A 16,326-nucleotide genomic window follows, 5' to 3' on the forward strand; every position below is an offset into this window, starting at 1 on the left:
ACTATACAACATTTTATACACGATTTTGACAATTCATTTTTCAAGCCTGTTGAAGGCAAGATCATATGCCACATCATTCTTAAGAAAGCAACCAACGACAAGGATTACGCCACGTCATTACCTTCCCAATAGGAAACCAGCACTCCGATAAACTACCTATTTTTTCAAGTTCTTTTTCCCCGTCTTTTCACTCAGCCGGCCTACTTATTGGTTCCTAACTGACCCCTTAAGCTGCTCAGCATTAGGTTTGGGGTCCTCTCTGTCAAAATTATTGTTTTTGTTAACTCTTCTGTAATGATTTCTCATTGGTTCTTAACTGTTAATATAAATTTCATAGTTTTTGAGTTGTTAATCTGATCAAATATGGGAATCTGAGATTTGGGTCTGTTAAAATGAGTGATTTTGAAATCTGGGTTGATGTTGAAAGCACTTGATTATTTTCGTTTTGTGTGTAATTTGTTTGTGTATTGCGATTGGTCTTTTCTTCTTGTCTTATGGATTGGACTTCGTGTTAAAAGTTGGAGTTTTAATCAATTGAAGAACTCTTATTGAATGTTTATTTGTTTAAAGCTGCAAATTTGTTCTGTGAAAAAGATATCCTGAATTGCATTGAGATTGTAGAAGATGTTATCCTAAAGCTTCGTTAAGCATTGCTGCTGAGTTGTTCATTTCACTTGTGAAACTTTAAATCTGAAAGAAAAGGGTATACTGGACAGTTCATAACTCACCAATTTCAATTTTCTTTCAACTTATTGCGACAACCGATACAATATCGAATTCTAATTGTATAGGGCTCAAGTTAAGATTTTATCAATACGATACTAAAAGGAATTTTCGACGAAGCATTTGAAGTACGAAGTATTTATCCGTGTGTTATTTTCAGTGATGGTATTCGGACCTTTGATTTTTCCATATGACATTGCATGATTGGTAGTACTATGTAGGGGTCTTTCTCTTTTCTTTCTTTCTGTCATTTCTTTTGGCTTGAAACTGTGATCTTTTTCTTGTAGTCTTGTGATATATCTTGTCTGTTTTTTTTTTTAATGAATTTGTTGTACTTGGGAACTTATATCTTCCCTTTGTGCAGAAAATGATGGTCCTGTTTTGCTAATCACGTTTACCGCTTTTTCAGAGCTTCAAAATGGCAACCGGCCCTGGACTTGAGTCCCTTGTAGATCGTAAGCAAACTGCAACAACCTCTTTGTTTCTTGAAATGTTTTAGCATAGCATCTCAAGGCAAATGAACCATGGAGCTGAATCCGCATAGACTTTCAAACTGTTTTTCTATTCCATACATTCTTAATTGACATTTTTCGTCGAAGTTATTCGGGCTCTGTTTCTCTCTCTGAATGATTTCCTTTCTGCTCAGAGACGATCTCGATCATTACCAATGATGGACGCAACATTGTGGTATGTTAAGGCATTCTCGCTAGCATTTCTTCAACTTTTGAAATAAGATCATTTTATTTGTGTATTTCTAAATTATTTTTAGTTACAGTGAGATCCTCATTTGCTTCATTATTCCTTTGTTTTTCTTCTCTCAAATAAAAAAGGGAGTTTTGAAAGGCTTTGAGTCTTTGACCAGGCTACAAATATCATTCTCGACGAATCTCATGAACGTGTGTACTCTACCAAGGTTTGTGCCCTTATTCCACAGGCTATATAATGGTTATTATTATTCATTTAATCTTTAGCACCTACTTTATTGAAGAAGCAAAAGGTTTTTCTTTATCCTAATAACTTAATTGCCTTTATATGATCGTTTCCCTGCTTCTTTTTGTTTTTCATCCCAACTTATTTGCAGGAAGGTGGTCAGCAACTTATTCTGGGTTTGTACATAATAAGAGGCGATAACATGTATGTCGTGTTTTCTGCTTCGTTTTCTATTGATTATTTGGGATTTTCAGTTAGTTTGGCTGCCTTCTGTAACAATTTTCCTTCAATTATTGCAGAAGTGTTGTAGGTGAACTAGACGAAGTGCTTGATTCTGCTCTCGACTTGTCAAACCTTAGAGCACACCCTCTGAAGTCTGTTATCCATTGATAGAACTATGAGAGTTTATAGTTCATAAGAACAGCACTTTGGATTAAGTTCCTAGGAAAACATGTTAAAGAACATAAATATGATGAGAAACCAAATATGTTTTACTGATTTTTGGATGCATTTCTGTCATTTTATTGGTAGCTGTTTACCTGCATTCATATTGATCACAATCTAGCGTGAAAGAAATAAAAAAATGGAATGCAATGTCTATTTAGGTCTCCGCGAAGTGTTGCAAATTCCATTGAAAATAAACGAACCCTCTGATTTGTGAAATGTACACAAGAAATATAGCCTTGGAAAACCAAGATTCAGTTCTTTGGAAGATTGGTATCAGAGGATATTAAAATTACATAATACTACCAAGAACGAAACGGATTGAAAACAAAGAATGACTTGTTGAATCCATCGATCATCCAAAGAGACTATCGTTTAGGTTTCCACGGGTGAGCAAGCTATAGAATACTTCTGTCTTATCACCTCCGTTACTTTTGGATTCTTTTGAAGGTACATCAGTTGGATTTCCTGTAGAAGTCGCTGGCCTTTTCACGGGTACAAATGCCACTTTCCTCACATTAGACACCAATTTTAAACTGCTTGAGCCAGCAGTACCAGTATCCGCCAGCGAGCTAGCTTGGGAGACGGTCTTCTGCCAAGGGTTTTCGGTAACAACAGTATCATCTGCTTTTTCAGCAAAATTTTCAACCTGCTTTGTGTCCTTGTCGTCGTGATCTCTTATGAAGTTGGTTGTAGTCTCATTCATATGGGGTGATATTTCAGTATCAGCATTCTCAGCAGTTGGTTTATCATCTACAATAGAAATTTAACGGACATGTTAGTCGCAAAAATAGATTCATAGCACCGAATCTTATCAGCTTGAAACTGAGTGTTTTGGAAGCTAAAATTTAAAGCATTAGACGACTCTGTAAATCCAGTTAATGTGTGCAGCAAAGAGTCTAGGCGATGGATGTCTATACCTCCAAGTACTGACTCGATAGTCTTGTATAGCACTTCATTACCTCCTACTGGAACTTCTCCATCATTGTCCTCTTCTTGTATTTCAGTCTCACATGTATTCGTCCTCTCAACCAATATAAACTTATCCGTGTTCCAGACACATTCTAGGGTTACATAGTCCTCTTTTTTGGGATAAAACTCTCTAAATATCTGGCATCATTGTTAAGTAAAAAGGCTAAGGCTCCACAATAAGCAACAGGAATTTTGAAAAAGAAATTGGGACAGTAAGAATCTATCAAATATGGAGAATGGGGTCAACCTCAATTCCTTGCTGATTTAATTTTACAGAATTCTTCGTTTGGGAGAGAGAAGAGACAGTGTTGAACACTGGGATGACATCAAGTAATATCTGCAAAAGGAAAACAAAGGATGAATTTCATGCTACTTACAACAGGTCCGTTAACTATGTGAACTCGCACAATGCAGTCACACAATGACCTAAGTGGGGTACAAACTATTTCCACAAAAATTGACTATTCAACCAGAAGGTTTTGAACTTACTTGTTGAACCAAAACTCGAAGGCGTGCGAGGAGAGATAAAACAGTAATAGAAAATCCCATGAAAAATGAGCGAGCTGCCAGAGTAGATACTTGACTATAGCACAGTCAAGGTTATCAAAAGAAGATAGAAGCTCTTCAACGGTTTTGGCATGTGTATTTTAAGGATTTGCCAATATATGCATCACTACCTAACCCATTAACGCAAAACAAAATCTAAACTTTCAATCTCTATTTTAAACTCTCCCAATTCTTAAGTAGTATCCGATTAACGAAAGATTTAAATTTCCCTAATTCTTAAGTAGTATCCAATTTAACAAAAGAACTCGATAAGGATACGTTGCTGCCCTCAACATTGGCTCAACCATCTGCAAGAGAAACAGATATCCATTCATATATAAATTTCGGGTTAGGCCATGCAACAAAAAGCAGGAATGAATGAGCATAATTACATGGAATTTACGGTCCTCAAAGGTTGCATTCGGTTCAGATGGGAAATGGTGATAAAATATTTGAGCTCTATAAAATAGAACATTAAGTCAACTATTCTTTTACCATTCACGTAGAATGAAAACATTAAACAGGGGAATTAATAAAGTCAGTTGAGATGCAACATAAATATATATAGATGAGAAGGCTAAAGATGCAATAATGTAAACAAAAATCTAAAGATGATAAATCTAAGACTGCAGTAATCAACAATAAGTTTTTGGATTAAAGGCAAAGTCCAAGAAGTTTTATAAGCTAGAAAAGAGAAAAACAATAATTTGCAGGAAACTGGTAGTAGCCTCAATATAGGAAGAGAAAGCAAAGAGAACGGACCATGTACCTGTGATAGTAGCCGTGCTGCCCCCAAAAGCCGTTCCATAAAATTAGGTTTTCCAACATCATATTTCCTCCTCTTCAAACTGTAAAGCAAACAAAATGAATGAATGAACCAAATTTAGAATCCAGTAAATATGCTTCAAGATCTTATTGTGGCAAAAGACATGATTGAAGTTCGAGTACAATATCACGAGGTAGGCAGTTCAAAACCGCTGGACTCGTCGCTGCAAACACTTCATCTTTTTCTGGTAAGGAAAAACGTTCAAAGGAGAATGAAAAGGAGAACGCAAAGATTCGGAAACGATACAGACGAGTTTTCACCAGACGTTTGCTGGCTGGTTTGAGGCAGTTCGGTAATTTCCCTATTCCCCAGAATGCTGCTATGAATGATGTTTTAGCTGCCTTGGCTCGTGAAGCTGGTTGGACAGTTGAGCCCGACGGTACTACTTTCAGAAAAGATTCTATGTCCCAAAATCAGCAAAGTTTGGGAACGTATATAGAGAGGTCAGGTGACAGTCCACATTCACCCAATCCTCTGAAGCAGTGCTCTGATAAAGCAACATTGGATTGTCAGCCACCTATTAAAAAAGATGACATTGGTCGGTCTTCTTCTCAAGGAGGAAATCATAGGGTCGGGAAGTTTTCAATAGTTCAGGCAGTACCAACTCTTCCTAACACCGATATTGATCAAGATGGAACCAAGGAGAGCACTATGAAAGGTTTCTCTAATGAAGATTTTCTCGAAGTAGCGAGAAGGAGTAGAAGTGGTTTTCATAATTGGTCGAAAGAAGGTCAACCAAGTTTCGGGAATGGGTTCAAAAATGGTTGTTACACGATTTTTATCGAAAATCTTCCAGAGACGATACATTGGAAGAGACTTCGGTCTATTTTTTGCACTTACGGGAAAGTTATTGATGCCTTCATTCCAAAAAAAAGAAACTCGCAAGGGGTTCGTTTTGGGTTTATTCGCTTTGCAACAATTAAAGAAGCCAAGATAGCGATTTCAAAGATGAATGGTAATCATATTTATGGAAGCAAAGTTAGAGTCTCTTTGGCTAAGTACAGACCCCGACAATCTTACTGGAGAAAGTCATCGACTATTGTTTGCCGTAAGTCTGGGCTGGAAGATATTTCGAGGATTAAATTCTCTGAAGTTGAGGGCGTTGTGGACGAGGATAAGCTACATGTGCTGAGTAACTGTCTTGTGGGGTGGTGCAAGAACTTCATTAAAATTGGTAATCTTGCTAACCAAATTCAAGCCAAAGGACTTGCTGGCTTCACGCTTATGAGGGCTGCTGCAAATGTAGTTCTAATGGTTTTTGAAGACTCTGATTCGTTGAGAATCGTGAAGGATGACTATCTAGAGACTCTTACAGAATGGTTTTCCAGAGTGGAAACTTGGTCCGAGAGCCTAGTGGTGAATTGTCGTCGCGTGTGGTTAGTTTGCGAAGGTATTCCTTTTCACGCTTGGAATTGGGATACTTTCAAAAGCATTGCAACAAAGTGGGGCAAATTATTATCAATCGACAAAAGTTGCGAGTTTCCATCATCTTTTGATCGGGCTAAAATCCAAATACTCACAAAAGATCAAGTGAGAATTGATGAGTTGTTGGAATTGAAGGTCGGTGATAATTTATTCAAGATTATGGTGCATGAAGTTGATCCATCCTTCAAACCTAACTCTTGGGTCCCCGAAGATTGCGATATCTCATTAGAACTTGATCCTCCAATTGATACTTAATTGTTTGGCATATGTTTTCAGAGGCGTTTTTTTTTTCAAGTTTTTGGTTGTAATGTTGGTTTGTTTTGCATTAGGTGTTGTTAGATTTGGTTAATAGGACAGCCAATTTAGAGGTTGTTGTCTTACCTAATGAAGGAATTGGCTGGTCTAGTGGTGCTATTTATGGGTGGTTTTAGGTTGTTTTTGTTCATCGGTTCTGTTATAGGTGTTTGTAAAGTTGTATCTTTTGTAATCTCTTATGTGCAATAAAATCCTTAGGCACTCTTTTCCTCCTTCCGTTGATTAAGGAGCTACACTACTAGCTCCAACAATCAAGAAGGGGGTTTTTAACGAGGCCTGAAATTCTTATCAAAAAAAAAAAAGTATGACACTAATTATCAGGTGAGACAATATTGCAACCTATTCTTGCATCACCTTCTTTTCCAACAGATGAAATAGACGAACGGAATAACAACCTACATATCCATAGGTGTGGTATAATTAATAGTTTCGATTTTAAAATCTGTAAACTACATGGAATTTGCATCAACCAACAGAAAACAGAGGCAGTATTCAAATTATAGTGAACTCTTCAAATCATTATGCGGTTCAAACATAAATGTAGTAACAGTTAACACAAATACCTCTCTAAAAGCTGCACCTTTTGTTTAGGTCTCTTCCCAGTGATAACCAGAAAGCAGGAATTTAATAATTCCTCCAAATGAGCAGATTTCAACAGTCTCAAGTCTCTCCTTACCTAATTTCACAGAAAATTTGACAAGCATAAGAAAAATTAGAATCAACATAATTCTCTAACATTAAACTGGTTATATAAATCATCTCCTAGAAAACATGGATTTGAATTTGTTCCTCCTTAAATATAACAACAGAGAGAAAAGTTCAGAACTCCTAGTTCTAATTTATGAAGTCCTTTACTTTTCCCCTCTCAGCTTTCTCGGCAGCCAAACGGCTAGTTTCTCAAACTGAAAAAATGCAACCCAAAATTCCTATAAATTTTCTACTCATATTTCGCTCTCTCGGCGTTTTCATCATTCAACAAAACCCAAAAATTAAAAATAAAAATAAAAAGAAATTAAAACAAACCTTTAAAAGATACTGAAAATACGATGACCTTCGATGCTGGTTCTTATTCTTGTAAATAATTCTTTCGAAAATGCCACACTCTACTTCAAGCCGACCCAAAAGAGACTTCAATTTCTCTTCTTTCTCAGAATCAGTTGGAGAGTCCATTGTTTTCTCTTGTTTTTGCAGATTAATTAACTAAAATTTGATAAAGATGCAATATCTATGTAGAGTTTAACAAAAGGGGTTTTTTTTTGGGGGGGGGGGGGGGGAGGGTGGCGGACAGAGAGAAATCATAAGAAAATTGTACAGAGGGTTTTCTAACGGGCTGGGAAAGTATTGTACAAAAATGAATTGGGTTTGAAAAAAAATGAATCCAGTTCGATTGGGCTAAAACTAAAACCTTTCTTTCCCTTACCGAATAAATATTTAGAATAAAGCTTATTTATTTAATATTTTTAATGATATGTTTTTTTAATATTTTTCTTTTTAAAAGGTTATTTTAATTCACCGTTATATATATATATATATATATATATATATATATATATATATATATATGGACGGAGCTTCTTTAGGGCCCAAGGGGGTCTCAGCCCATGTTAAAATTTATATATTCAATATAATTTTGGTTTAATAATATTTTGTTTCATGTAAAAATAAATACTTAAATTTAAAAAATATAAAAATTTATTAAATATTTAATTAAGTAGGGGTCGAACTAAAGAATGATAATTTTGTGTTCTCAAATTTTTTGTCTAATTACAATTTAAGTCATTGTAAGTTTAAATAATAAACAAATTAGAAATTGTCTTTTGAGTTCCGAGTTTTGATTTTTTTTTTTAATTTATGGTGAATACAATATAATATATGTACAAAAAATTTTAACTATTTGACAGTAAACGCTCATATCCAAACATACGTGCTTGAACTCGGGACCTCAAGGATAATAACAATCCCTTAATCACTAAGGTCGCTTGGTTCATGCTGAATTTCGAGTTTAAATACCTATTAAGTCTTTATATTTTTCTTAAATAGTCTAATATTTCGGCTCCTGCTAATATTTGATTCTGGCTCCGTCCCTATATATATATGTGTGTGTGTTATTGATAATATTTAAAAATAAAGATATGGTAAAAAAATAAGAAAAATAAAGATATATAATGATAAAGTAAAGTCGTTTGTGAATTTTTTTTGTTATTGATGTTTAAAATAATAATTATTATTAGTTTGATTAATTTAGGTGATTATAAGTCTACTTTCAATCATTTGACAATAGATACTCAAATACTCTGCAGTCGTTGATGCTCAAACTTAGGGGGATCGAGACCTATAGAAATAATAAGCATCATTTTAACCACTGAGATAGCGTAACTCGTAAAATTATTTAAAATAATTACAACATCAAAACCAACGTTAACTAGACATACGGTTAATTGGGTTTTTTAAATTTAATATAACTATATTTATGAAAATATAAAGTAATGTTTTTTAATATTCTAATATAATTATAAAATATTATTTATATTTATATTTGATTTCAACCATGGATATATTTTATGGATTCTTTAAGTGACTAAGTCCATAATCAAATTATTTTCAATATTTATAAAAAAATAATTAATTAATGTATGTAAGATGAAATATGGTTATAATTAATAGCTTAATTTAGTTAATGATGTTAACAAGTGGGTCGCTTCCATGTCACTTTAGTTGATTCACATGCACCCTGTCTTGGCTCCCATCCGCTTCGTCATTATCAATCACCAACCACCCCCTTTGAAACCGCAGCACTACATTTGCCATCTTGTTTATCTTTCATCTTTTCTTCATTGCTATAGTATATATCTATATTAGAAGATTCCCGGAACGAATCAAATGATCTCGGAGATAAAAAATTGATGTTATCTCTTGGAGTCTTAAATTCGAGCACTAAAAATACTAAGAGTGTGAACGTTATATAAAAAAAAATATTAGAAGAGTCTCGAGTTTGAATTGAATTTAACTCTAATTGTTCTTTTAAGTTTCTTACTTTAGATTGATCTCATTGTTTTTAAGTACATATCTAAATTAAAAGAGTCCCGGTATGAACGAAGTGGCCTCGAGGGTAAAAGAATTAATATTATTTATTGAGATAGTAGATTCGAACACCAAAAATACTAAATATGTGAGCGTTCAATGTCAAATGATTAAGAATTTATCTTTAAATGGATATTACCTTATACTTCTTCAAATTAATAAAAAAAATTAACAATTATTGAATTTACTATTTAAGTTTACTTGTACAAATTTGATTTCTTATATGACTTTGGCCTTGAAGATGACACACACATGCACCCATTCGTCAAAGGTTTATTGAATACCTTGTACTAATATCATTAAAATGGTCAGCTTTTTTTCTTTTAATAATCTTTCCATGTGTGTTCAACATGTGTGCCATAACCCCAAACAACAACCATTTGTTTGGCCTTCGTATTACTTTTTCTCAATATGATCATTCAACTTATAAAATAAATTTAATGTGGTTATATGAATAATATTTTTTATCGTTGATGTTATGGTGTTGATGTGGCATCTCACTGTAGTGACGCGCAATCCACAGTTGTTGATAATGTGGCAATGACATGCCAAATGAGCTAAATTGATAGCTCAAACATAACAAATAGACTGTCACATCAACACCGTTAATCGCCATGTCAGCACGGTAATGATCAACGGCGAAAAGAACATTGGTCAAAGGATCACATTGAGTTTGTTTTTGAGTTGGAGGGTCACATCGAGAGAAAAAATAATACGAGGGTCACATTGATTTTTTTCAAAAGTACGAGGACATCTGATGCCTTTTTACCTAAATTAAAAAATATTAAAAAATTATTTAAAAACCCATATGTAATGGTAGGATTTAATGTATCAATATTTTTTTAATTTTTAATAATTATAGTTAGGCTGACACAAAAAAAGTATAATTTGGTATTAGCTTTTCATGTCTTGCCCAATTCCTTTAACCTTTCTGAACAAAACATATAAGTTTATGTTTGTTAGTTAGGTGGTTCTGGTATGAATGTCAACTATGGTCTATTTCACTAGGATTCTAAGTGATACGAGATAGATTGAGAACTATTCGAGATCAATTTGATTAAAGTTTGATAAATATTCGACTCAAAAAACTTGTGAGTAGCTCGAAAATATAATATGTTAAGATTCTATTTTTTAAATAAATTATTAATAATATTAATATTTATTTGTTGATTTTTTTAAATAAAATACAATATACGTTTTCATGTACTTAAGATTTAAGTTCGAGTTTGAGATTTTGATCGAGTTAAGTTTAAAGATTTTTTTTTCATTTCGAGCTTTTATAAGCTTCATTTCATGATTTCGAATTTGAATTGAACGGAAAATTTTAGGCTCGCAAATTTTCCAGTCAAGTCGAACTTGACAATACTCAAACACTCGAATTTGTTTACGGTCCTACTAGTAGGTCGTTCATTTCTTTATCAAACGGATAATATATATTAATTAATTAATTAGACTTCAATGTTCTCTTTCGACGAGGACCTTCCATTGTTTGATTTGCAAATTTTTTATTTTTTTTAAAACATCAAAGCTCAAATACCCACTTTAAATTGGTATTACAAAACTTCATAAAATTATAAGAAAAATTCAACCTAACTCTACACTTATCTAAATAGAATATAATTATTTTTTATTAAGTTAAGATGTGATTACGAAGTAGTATACATTTTAAATACTCTCAACTATTGACAATGAACGTTCAATCATCCTGTTGCAATTGTTGGTGTTCGAACCCGCGACTTCTAAGAACAACAACGATTCCTTTAACCAGTGACGAATCTAGAAATTAAAAATTGGGGGTCCAAAATTTTAATACCCTATTCTAAAAAAATTTGGGTATGCGAATTTTCTTATTTTTTTCTATTCCCATTAACAAATTAAACTAAATTTAACATTTTCTCAAAATAATGGTGTGCAATGGCTCCCCTGGACAGTCATGTACATCCGCCCCTGCTTTAACAACTAAAGTAATTGGTTCGTGCCACACATTCAATTAATAAAACTTTTTAAACTCAACTTTTTAAATATTAAAACAACAATAATATCAACAAAACGTTTTATTGTTTGATTAATTTTACCTTTTTATACCATTATTTTTAATGTAATCCATTAAAGATATGATTCAATCATGATTATCACAATATAGACAATATATATATATATATATATAATATGTTAATATTAATTAACATTTTTTGTTATATTCATTTATTATTGTTCTTTAACTTAAATTAAGTCGTCGTATCATAAAACTATCCGTTTTTTTAATGAAAAAATAATTAGGATAATAGAATGACATGTGAAAGTTTGAATATCAAATCAATCAAAAAAGTTTCAAATACTAAACTGATAATTTTCGTATTGTATAGGGACCAATTAAGGTATTAAGCTTGCTTAGGACTTTCATAGAACCGATAGCCAATACTTTTTTAATCTTTATCTTAATAAAAAAACAATATTCTTGCTTTTTCTTATCTTTGAAAAAGACACGTCACAAGATTCTTGTGCTTGGCATACGTAGATCGTAGACAAAGATTTATCCCTTCAAAAAAGAAATATTACGATCTTCCCAAATTACCCTTTTAGCTGAATTAACCAAATTACCCTTATCGGTTTTTTATACTAGTCCATTTGGCTTACCGAAATTGACCCAAATACCCACCGTACGTAAACCCCAAGAAGCCGGCAGTTTGGACTATTTGGGTACAAAAATAAAATTACCGGTTAACTGCTATACCTATTACATTCCAAATATACTATAAGCTCTTTCAAAGCTTAAAGCTGAAGAAGAAACAACAGAATACTATGTCGAAACAACGACCAATCTTCCATTTCCATGTCCTAAACCCTTCATGAATCAAAAAACAATGACACGACTTTGCAGGAAACTTGTTCATGCTAACATTAAATGGAGTATACTTGGAAGGGCATCGATTTTTCGAAGGTTTTTTAGGCTCATTTGGGATAGGATTCTTGTTTGTTCTGTAGGAAGACGACCCGTTCACTACAGGAAGTTGACACCCCGGGATTCTTCTCCGCTGGAAGGGGTGGTGGTTATCGGAGACGACGAAGACGATGAAGGCGAGGCCTTAACCGACAAGGGGTACGAGTCGGATTCGGATTTGGTTAGTTTGAAGATCAGTTTGTTAGGTGACTGTCAGATTGGGAAAACGAGTTTTCTGGTAAGAAAGCATGAGTTTTTGGTTTCTTTTGTGTTTGATGAAATTCTTCTTAGAATAATTAACCCTTTTGTTTTCTTTTTTCTTTTTTGGAAGATCAAATATGTTGGGGATGAACAAGAGGGGAGCTTGGAAATGTCCGGATTAAATTTAGTAAACAAAACATTATTTGTTCAAGGTGCTAGGATTGCTTTCAGCATATGGGATGTGGGAGGTATATATCTTTGTTTCTAAAATGCAAAACCCAAAGTTTTTCCCTTATTTTTTTCTCATTGTTTTCTATGTGATTTTTCTCCTTTGCAGGTGACAGTAACTCTCTTGACCATCTTCCAATTGCTTGTAAAGATTCAGTAGCAATTTTGTTTATGTTTGATCTAACAAGCCGGTGCACCCTTAACAGGTTAGCTCAAAAACCTGTTTTTCAACTGGAAATAAGCCCCGCAAATGCAAATTCATGATACAGTTTTCTGATTCTTGCAAGTGTTTTGTTGGTTTTTGCAGTGTTGTTGGATGGTATAGTCAAGCAAGGAAATGGAATCAGGTGCTAAAATCAACTTAATCTCGTTGGTTCATACAAATTTGGTTTTCGAATATTAATATCTGTAATCCTACAAATAAAGGGTTTAGATTTTTGAAACTGCAATAAATTTGCTGATGTGTAATTAATTGCATCTTTAATACAATAATTGACTGGTAATACATAAATTATTTGTTAGTTCAAGAAAGGAACTGTTGTCTTGTAATTGAATGTGGGGAATGGGTGAATTTAATGAGTAAATTATTAGATTGGTGTCAAATTTTCAAGCTTTACTTTGCAAACAATAAAGAGTATTGATGTTGAGCTTTCAGTACTAGGCCCATAATATTAGTGCTCCAATTAATAGGTTGTCTCTGTATTCAGTAAAGAATTTTATCAAGTGGAGCCATTAAGATTCTGATGTTTTATGCCTGTGTTCTTATATCAGTTTCCCAGGTTTTCATTTGTTCTTAATTCAATATGGTTTTTCCCAAGAGTTTTGCAGAAAGCAATTCCAGTATTAATAGGAACAAAATTTGATGACTTTGTTAAGCTCCCCCCAGATTTGCAATGGACTATTGTGACTCAGGTAAATAACTCGCCTTCATATTCGTGTCATTATCATATTCGATAAGATCGGAATCGAAACAGAAATACCCATTTTTCTATATTACCCGAACTTTTTTATTTTCTAATTATACTATATATATATACTTGTATTAGACATACTTGTATTTGACACTTGATCATAAATTCAAGTTGAAGATACACAAGTCATTAATGTGTCATTTATCAAGCATTTGAATTAGAGGAGTTGTTGTCATGGGGGAGTCTTCATTTGTCAACCAGCCATTTTGACAATTGGGACAAATATTTCCCTGTCTTTCTCAAACCGTGTTTAAAGATCAAAACACAAAAAAGGGGGCCACTTGTTGATTTAAAAGTAGTGAATTTGGAATTTGGTTGCTTTGGACAAAGAAACTTCCTTGTAGGTCATAAACCAATTTGATAACAATGTGCGTAGAAAAGGTGTTTCTTTTTGGGGTATTTTTAAAGCAATATATTAACCAAAGTTGAAATTGGAACAGGCAAGAGCATACGTGAAGGCAATGAGGCAACCCTTTTCTTCTCAAGTGCTAAACATAACATCAATGTGAACAAGATCTTCAAGTTCATCATGGCCAAACTCTTTAACTTGCCATGGACGGTCGAGAGAAACTTGACCGTGGGAGAACCCATTATCGACTTCTAGTACCTGTTTTTTTTAAGATAAAGTAATTTTTAATTTCTTGAACTTTTTTTATCCATAATAGTGCATAAACTTGAACTCTCTCATTTTTAATCTTTTTGATGATGTATCATCAAGATTGATTAAAAATCCAAGTTCATGAACTAATGTGGATAGAAAAAGGTTTAGAGATCAAGTTGAGAAAATTACCAAGTTCAGGGATTAAAAATTGTTTTATCCCTTATTTTCCCTTTCTTCACTGATTTTTATGTACATAATTGAAATAGGAACGAATCAGAAGATTGAAAAGAGAATAAAAGTTATTCTTCAATCCATTTCTTAGCACCAAATTGACCCCACAACAACCACACTTTGGTCTTTCGTGGTTTGGTTCGCATCTTTCATTGCCTCTGCTTTTTCTGTATCATTAGTTGTGTCGAATTAAATTGGGACTAAATCTATAATTTGAGCATAGTAGAGGGACCAAAATCAATAAGAAAAATAGGAGAATCTGCTTTCTTTCCTGAAAGGGTTCTTTATTGTAGGGGGGATGACGGTGATGAGTGGAGATGGAATAATTCCACTTGGGTTTCAAGCAACTTAAAGAATATGAGAATGAGATTATGGAGTACATATTATAATGCAATTATGGGATTATGGACCGTCCATGACATTTTAAAATAACACCATAGTCTAACAGGAAACCTTTGAACACAAACATTGTTCTTGTTTTATTAAATATCAGATCATATGGGACCAAGGCTCACAGCATTAATCCTTGTTTTATTCAGGCAGATTCCCTCTCAGCCGCAACAAAACATTAAGAAAAGAACAGCAGGCCTTCCCATGACATTGTTTATAATCATCATTATTGTAAGATTATCTACAATATGAAGATCTTATCCGACCGAATCCCGGGCGTTCATCGAAATCATGAAAGAGAAATTACAAAAAAAAAACTATTCTGAGCTAAATTCTTCCAGATGTTTCGTCTTCCGTCATCTGTGTTGCGCGATGAATCAAAATTCTCAAACCCCTGATTTTCATCAAGCTTTTGCCTGCAGAAGTGATTGAACAAACATAATTTAAGGATAACGAGAGTCGATCATTCTCAATACAGGCGGACAAAAGATATCGACTTCGTATTGGCATCTATGGATTTACATTTTCAAATATCGCAAGACACGAAAGATACATCTAAGGACCGAAACGTTGTAGGAGGCACTGAGTGGGTGTTTAAAGATGGTCTACAAGCAGATCAAAGACACCAAACATGACAGTGTTTTTAGAAAACAGAGCTGTTGCCTAGTTCTTAGTTGCATGATCACTCACCTGAGAATACAAGAAGGTTCCTAGGATAGCAATGGCGGCTCCAAGAGCATTGACGGGCTGGACAGGCGTGTGGAAGATGATGAGAAGAGACTATAACTGATATACGTTTCATGGTGTTGCCGACGCTAAATGTCAAGGGAGAGATCTCGTCGAGGGACATGTACGAGACCTGGTTGTAGAGATGGTAGAAAATACTTTGGGCTGCTACCCACCTATCAAAACACGATAAAATCCACGAAACTTTGTTAATGAACCGGGAAGAATAAAAATATTATGAATCGTTACATCTTGTCCATAAAGAGTATCGAATGATTCAAAATTCACAGAAGAAAAGCTAATTTAAGGTAAACTTGAGAAGCTCACAAAACCTTCAGGATGAAAAGATAAGCATATGAAAATGGTCACATCTAACCTCAATGTTGTACGTGCGTAACTGAATCTTCAATGGAACAATCATTGATTATTACAATTAGCAGTTCGGGTCAGGTTATATAGTGGCTCGAGGCATAAATTTACTAAAGATTAATCAAACTCGATGCATAAATCATCCAATTGCATCAGCTCTTGAAAACGAGCATCGAATCCAAGATCCATGCAGGCATAGATAGAGACTTCTCGGATGGCACTCCATCGATTATTAGTAGTTCAGATTAAAGATAGAATCAATCCATATTCTCTTACGAAATCGTATAGGTGATGGAGTGTCTAACTTCCTCTTTTAGTAGAACCTAACCATGAGTAAATTCAGATAAGTTTATCTAAGCATGCAACACTGGTCGAGTCGAACGAATAAATCCCAGACACTAGTAAG

General features: G+C 33.9%; 2 protein-coding genes and 2 pseudogenes across 2 annotated transcripts; 2 read left to right on the plus strand and 2 right to left on the minus strand.

Moving 5' to 3' along the window:
• Positions 1–185: 185 nt before the first annotated feature.
• LOC120179437 lies at positions 186–13,794 on the plus strand (annotated as a pseudogene).
• On the minus strand, positions 2,231–7,441 carry LOC120179434. The gene is made up of 8 exons (XM_039185030.1): positions 7,205–7,441; positions 6,745–6,857; positions 4,385–4,463; positions 3,895–3,923; positions 3,559–3,652; positions 3,317–3,406; positions 3,018–3,207; positions 2,231–2,850 (listed from the first exon to the last, which is right to left on the minus strand). Exons 1-8 carry the CDS (start codon positions 7,349–7,351, stop codon positions 2,453–2,455), a joined length of 1,140 nt encoding a protein of 379 aa, XP_039040961.1. The 5' UTR covers positions 7,352–7,441; the 3' UTR covers positions 2,231–2,452.
• Positions 12,022–14,328, plus strand: LOC120179435 (annotated as a pseudogene).
• Positions 14,329–14,877: 549 nt separating this feature from the next.
• Positions 14,878–16,209, minus strand: LOC120179436. Its single transcript, XM_039185031.1, has 3 exons — positions 15,950–16,209; positions 15,516–15,727; positions 14,878–15,241 (listed from the first exon to the last, which is right to left on the minus strand). Exons 1-3 carry the CDS (start codon positions 15,970–15,972, stop codon positions 15,153–15,155), a joined length of 324 nt encoding a protein of 107 aa, XP_039040962.1. The 5' UTR covers positions 15,973–16,209; the 3' UTR covers positions 14,878–15,152.
• Positions 16,210–16,326: the final 117 nt, after the last annotated feature.

The sequence above is a fragment of the Hibiscus syriacus genome, unplaced genomic scaffold, assembly GCF_006381635.1.
Source record: "Hibiscus syriacus cultivar Baekdansim isolate YM2019G1 unplaced genomic scaffold, ASM638163v2 tig00112416_pilon, whole genome shotgun sequence".
NCBI lineage: Eukaryota > Viridiplantae > Streptophyta > Magnoliopsida > Malvales > Malvaceae > Hibiscus > Hibiscus syriacus.

Bases quoted from the DNA above. Each gene is read 5' to 3' on its own strand.
- LOC120179436 (XM_039185031.1), bottom strand. From the start codon at position 15,972: ATGATTGTTCCATTGAAGATTCA. The intron at 15,728-15,949 runs GTTACGCACGTA...GTGTTTTGATAG, and splicing joins ATTGTTCCATTGAAGATTCA to GTGGGTAGCAGCCCAAAGTA. The intron at 15,242-15,515 runs GTGAGTGATCAT...TCACTTCTGCAG, and splicing joins GAACCTTCTTGTATTCTCAG to GCAAAAGCTTGATGAAAATC.
- LOC120179434 (XM_039185030.1), bottom strand. From the start codon at position 7,351: ATGGACTCTCCAACTGATTCTGAGAAAGAAGAGAAATTGAAGTCTCTT. The intron at 3,407-3,558 runs GTAAGTTCAAAA...TTCCTTTTGCAG, and splicing joins TTCGAGTTTTGGTTCAACAA to ATATTACTTGATGTCATCCC. The intron at 2,851-3,017 runs GTATAGACATCC...TTTCTATTGTAG, and splicing joins TATCGAGTCAGTACTTGGAG to ATGATAAACCAACTGCTGAG.